Here is a 6193-nt window from a genome sequence, read left to right on the forward strand (position 1 = left end):
TGTTTGTTTGTTTGCGTCACAATATAGGCGTGCACGCGCGTGTGTGTGGCACATCGTTCCCGAGAGAGAGGTTTACAAAGGTCACGATATACAAACATTTGACCGGGGCTTGGAAAATTACGATAAGGTGCATTCATCCTTCAAGAATAAGAAACTGCATTATTTACTCATCACGTTGTGCCACCGCAATAAATAAGGCGCTGAACGTAGAGAGAAAATGAGAGTTTTTAAGGTTTGGTGAACCTCAATTAATAAAAATAAGTTTTTGAGGTTTTGGTGAGCTCCAAATAATCAAAGTGAGTTTTTGATGTTTTGGTGCTGTTTTCTACGCTGTGAAACATCGTCAGCGCAATAAATAAGGCGTGGAACGTGGAGAGAAAGTGAGTTTTTGAGGTTTGGCGAGCCTCACCGAGCCTCACCGAGCCTCACTTTCGGGCGTTGAATTCTCCATTTGGGTCTACTGACGTTTATAGGTTGAAGACGAAGTGCGAACAGTTGCAACACGCACTAGTCCATCCGCACCAGGATGCACTTGTTCAACTATAGCAAGTTTCCATGTAAGTGGAGGTAGGTGATCTTCCTTCACTAAGACCACTGTTCCTGGTTCCAAATTCTTTTTTTTGGGTGTTCCACTTCGTCCTCTGCTGCAGGGAATGGAAGTAGTCCTTTGACCAACGGTCCCATAGTTGTTGGTACACCTGCTGCAATTTCTGCCATCTGGATAAACTGGATTCTTTGATGTTAGTTAGACTAGGCTCAGGAAAACTAGTTAGGGGTGCACCAATAAGGAAATGGCCAGGGGTTATAAAACTGGGATCTGTAGGGTCATGTGACAATACTGTGATGGGCCTTGAGTTAAGACAGGCTTCGATTTGAACTAAGAGTGTTTCAAGTTCTTCGAAAGTGAGAGCAGAGTTCCCTACGATTCTTCTCAGGTGATGCTTCATGGACTTCACTCCTGCTTCACAAAGTCCAGCCATATTTGGGCTATTGGGTGGTAGAAAATGCCATTTGAATCCTTCCTGAGCTGCATGGTCTTCTAAAGACTTGTTGAAGTCTGATGATTGGAATACATTCTTCAAGTCTTGTAATTCACGATTGGCACCGACGAAATTTCTTCCGTTGTCGCTGTACAAGTTCAAACATTTTCCTCTGCGTGCCGTAAATCTTCGCAAAGCAGCAATGAATGACTTGGTGCTGAGATCTCCGACCAATTCTAGGTGTATGGCCTTTGTGGCAAAGCATACAAATACTGCTACATATGCTTTCAGCCTTGATTTGCTTCTAGTGATTGACGGCTTGATGATAATTGGTCCAGCGTAATCAATTCCAGCGTTTAGAAATGGTCTAGTGGACTGTATTCTGGATGGTGGTAATTGTCCCATGAGTTGGTTGGAAATAGATGCTCTTAATTTGAAACAAATGAGGCACTTATGCAGAATAGTTCTGACCACTTGTCTGGCTCTTGGTATCCAGTATTCCTGTCGTAATGAAGATATAAGGAGTTGTGGTCCTGCATGTAATAGCCTGTGGTGTTCTGAAAGAATGATCAATTCAGTTAAATGATGTTTCGGTGGCAATATGATTTGATATTTGCTATCATATGGTAGCTGCGAGTGTCTAAGTCTTCCTCCAACTCTGAGTACTTGCTTGTCATCGAAGAAAGGATGCAAGTCTAAAAGTTGACTATCCTTTGACACCTGACTGTTAGAAGACAATTCTCTTAATTTCTTGCCATAAACTTCGTGTTGCATGCTTCTAATGCAAGTATGCAATGCTGATCTTAAGTCACTTGCTGACAATGATCCTATGTGTTTCTCTTGTTTGTTCCTCGCATTGTGTAGAAATCTCAAACAATATGCAATCACTCTTTGAAGTTTCAATAACGACGAAAATCTGCTGATAAATTCTATTGTTGGTGCATTTGTGACTAGACTTACTGTAGTTGTTCTTTGTTCTTCAAGTTCGTCGAGTTCGAAGTCATCATCCCTTGACGATGTTGGACTCGAAGGCCATGCTGTTGCTGGAAGTGATAGCCAATCAGGGCCATGAAACCACATTTGAGAGGTGTGTAGTGAGTCTACATTTGTCCCTCTGCTGATTAAATCTGCGGGGTTCTGTGCTGACACTACATGTTTCCAGTACTGAGGCTTAGAACATTCTTGAATTTGTGAAACTCTATTCGCTACAAATGTTTTCCATCGTCTTGCAGGTGATGCAAGCCACGCCAGTACGATCTTCGAATCGGTCCATAGATTGATTCTACTGACTTCCAATTGTAGTAGTTGTAACACCTTGTGTGTTAGTTTCGCCAGCAACAAGGCAGCGCACAATTCAAGATGAGGAAGAGTGATCCTTCTTATAGGTGCCACACGTGAACGTGAACAAAGTAAATGTACAGTGGTTTCACCATTTCCATTTGTTGATCTAAGATACAAACAACAGCCATATGCAACTTGCGATGCATCTGAAAATCCGTGGAGTTGAATGTCAACCACTTTTCCTTGAACTAGCACAAATCTGTTAACTTGTATCTGATTAATGTTTGGTAACTGTCGAAACAAACGTTTCCACTCCATGTTGAGTTTATCTGGTAACTTATCGTCCCATTCCATGTTATGGAACCATAATTGTTGTACAAATATCTTGTAAGAAATTACTATTGGACTCACTAGTCCCAAAGGATCAAAGATTGATGCGACAATAGAAGCTACTTGTCGTTTAGTGATGTTGTCTTCAAAACATGACACTATCTCCTTGTTATTTGCTTGCAATTTATCGGTGACTGGATCCCACGTGAGGCCTAAAGCCGTAACGCTTGCTCCCTTGTCGAACTGAAATGGTAGTTGCATTTCTCTATGAGTAGCTGGTACTGCTTCAAGAAGTTCTGGATGATTAGAACACCATTTCTTCAAAGTGAATCCTGCTGAATTCAGTAAATCGATTAGTTCTCCTTGCAATTGTCTAGCTTCTTCAATACTGTTGGTTCCAGTGAGGAGGTCATCAACGTAAACATCACGTTGTAAAACTTTGGATACATTCGGAAACTTGGTTGCTTCCTCTTCAGCTAATTGCTGCAATGTTTTGGTCGCCAAAAACGGTGATGATGCCAAACCAAATGTGACTCTTGTGAGCTCGAACGTTTGTACTGGCATATCTGTAGATTTTCTCCAAAGTATGCGTTGAAACGTAGTGTCATCTGGATGAATCAGAATTTGTCTGAACATCTTCTCGGCGTCTGCCGTAAATACAACCTTGTGCGTTCTGAAGCGAAGAGCTATAGACTGAAGATCGTCATGTGTGGTTGGACCGACCTTCAGTATATCGTTTAATGAGACTCCATTTGTTGTTTTTGCTGATGCATCAAAAACAATTCTGGTCTTCGTACTGATGCTGCTAGGTTTGAATACTGGATGATGTGGTAAATAGTATGACACGTCATCAGCTTCATTTGGATCTTGTTGTACTGGCTTCATGTGTCCCAACATTTCATACTCCTCGAGTATTCTGCTATACTCCTCTTCCAACTCTGGTTGTTGTTGAAACCTCTTCTCTAACTGATGTAATCTGAATAATGCCTGGTTGTATGAATGTCCTAGCTCTATATGATCTGATCGAAATGGGAGACGAACAATGAAACGCCCTGTTTCATCTCTGGTGGTGTGTTGATTGAAGTGGTTTTCACAAGCTACTTCTTCAGCTGTTTTCGGTTCCGAGTACATTTCCTCCAACTCGAAAAAACGCCGTAATTGAGAATCCAAATTATCCTCCATGCGTACAAAACATGCTACTGTGGGTGTACTAGGTTCTACAGGCTGTTCCATCCGACCAGCTAAAATCCAACCTAATTCAGTATTTTGAAGAACTGGATAGTTTTCATCTCTCGTTTGTCTTTCAGGAAGAAGTAAGTTCAAGTAAAGTTCCGATCCAATTAGTAGATCTATCCCTTCTGGTTTGTAGAAATCTGGATCTGCCAACTCAATGTCGGTTGATAGGTTCCAATGTTCATGATGAATAACTTGAGAAGGTACGTTCCCTGTGATGCGTGGGAGTATCAGACAAGTAAGTGAAGTCTGGAAGTCTGACACTCTTGAGCGCAGCTGAATGTCTACACTGTGCTTGGCTTCCGATGAAACATTATTGATTCCTCTGATTGGAATATGATTTTTCTGCTTTCGTAACTGTAGTCTCTGAACAAGATCTTCCTTGATGAAGTTTGACTGAGACCCACTGTCCAGGAGAGCTCTACATGTATGTGGCTGTCCCCTAGAATCGATGACTTCTACTAAAGCTGTTGATAGCAGAACGTGTGATCTTGGTTTACTCTTAAATGTGCAATATGAAGATTGTACTGAAGTTGTCCTTGCAGCTTCATTCCTCGTGTCTGGTGAGTCATTCCTTGGTTGGTCTTGCCTTAGAGGACCTCCTCGTTTACTGCCTTCGTCTGGATGCAACAGTGAATTGTGTTTCAATCCACAGCGCCTACAATTACCTGAAGTACAGTTTCTTAAATTATGATTCGATCTGAGGCAATTGTAACAAAGTTTGTTGTTGCGCACACACTCTTGTTTCTGCTTCAGACTTGCGCCTGCAAAAGACTTACATGAATATAAGGAATGTGCTAATTTACAAAAATAGCATTGTGTATTTGTAGTTGTCAGGTAAGAATTTGACTGACGGATGTGTTTCTGTTTAGGGCTAACCTTGTGTTCATTGACATTTTTGTTTACGTGAACAGACTTCATTGATTCCAAAGCTTGACATTTTTGTTCTAGAAAGGTAAAGAGTTCCTTCAGTGTAGGGAACGACTGATCGGTATGGCTTAATTCCCATTCCCTTCTTGTGTGAGAATCAAGTTGAGCCAAAAAATGATGTATCAAAATAACATCTTCTAACGGTGTTTGTAATTCAAGGGCTCGAAGAGCATTTAAGTTACTAGTGACGTCATTGATAAACTGACGTAATTCTGTGGGATTTTCCTTGTTAATTGCGTTCACATGCAATATGTTATTGACATGACTTGCTGCTATCAGTCGTTTATTTTCATACCTATCTTTCAACAATTGCCATGCAATATCGTAATTTGAATCAGTCATGGGCAAAGTATCTATAAGTGTTCTTGCTTCAGATTCTAATGATGAACGCAAGTAGTGGAATTTCTGTATTTTAGGAATATTGTCATTTGTGTGAACCATAGCCTGAAATGCATCTGAATATGCTAACCAATCCTGATAATTACCGTGAAACGTGGGTAAAGATACCGTGGGTAATTTGATGTGCTTGGTGCCTAATGATGAAGCATTGTTTACAACATCCGATCCATCTGTAGGTGCAACTTGTGCTTGTTTATGTTTCTCTATAATGGATTCCATTTTACCCCGTACCTTATAGTAAACTTCTTCAAAATTCTCCCTGTGAGGTTCATGATTTTCGTTTATATCTTCTACTTCTAAACGTGTTTGAACTTCATCATATTTTTCCCACAAAGGTGTTAAATTCTGTAAACGGACTTTTACTTCTTGAACTTCCCCCGTATCTTCAAAGGCACTGACAAATGCTTGTGTTCGTGTTAACTGGCCCCTAAATCCAGCTCTCTTACGTATCAACAGTCTTTTCTCTTCTTCATCCATCGCGATGGAAAGAGGGCAAGATATGTAGGAAATAGTACGTGAGGAAAGAGTAAACAAAATATGGTGCGAGCCTAGCTAACTATATACTAATCTATCCCAAACATATGTGTATGTCTGTATCCAGTGTTCAAATTGAAAAAATGCTGAGGCAAAAATTTCACAGCTTCCCTATTCTAATTTTGAGAATTGTACCTGATAGAAAGCCAACTGCGTTGGGCAGAAATTTCTCTAGGGGAGGGGTTTCAAGAATCCCGTATCTAAAACATACGGACTGATTTATATAAATTTCTTGGGTTCAAAGTAAATAACACAAATTTTCCAATTAGTGTACAAGGTTTCAGTAATCACTGATCTCGTCTCAGTGGACTTTTATTTAATATCAGAATTATTTTTCTTAGAGGAAGGCAAATTATTCAGGAAATATTTTCTCATTAAATATATATTGTAATTTGCAAACGTACAACAGTATTAATTTTAATGTAAAATTTAGTTCAGAAACTGACAATATATATGTTGATATTAATGCAACATTTACTTGAAATTGAAAGAAATGATTGCGTCAA

The 6193-nt window shown here is 40.0% G+C and overlaps 1 protein-coding gene across 1 annotated transcript; it reads right to left on the reverse strand.

Moving 5' to 3' along the window:
* Positions 1 to 536: 536 nt before the first annotated feature.
* On the reverse strand, positions 537 to 5630 carry LOC145981472 (uncharacterized). The gene has a single exon (XM_083114703.1). It carries the CDS (start codon positions 5628 to 5630, stop codon positions 537 to 539), a length of 5094 nt encoding a protein of 1697 aa, XP_082970829.1.
* Between the last annotated feature and the right edge of the window lie 563 nt (positions 5631 to 6193).

The sequence above is a fragment of the Lepisma saccharinum genome, chromosome 2 (assembly GCF_977018435.1).
Source record: "Lepisma saccharinum chromosome 2, izLepSacc3.1, whole genome shotgun sequence".
Classification (NCBI taxonomy): domain Eukaryota; kingdom Metazoa; phylum Arthropoda; class Insecta; order Zygentoma; family Lepismatidae; genus Lepisma; species Lepisma saccharinum.

Excerpts from the sequence above, each read along its gene's own strand:
- LOC145981472 (XM_083114703.1), bottom strand. The coding sequence starts at position 5,630 with ATGGATGAAGAAGAGAAAAGACTGTTGATACGTAAGAGAGCTGGATTT.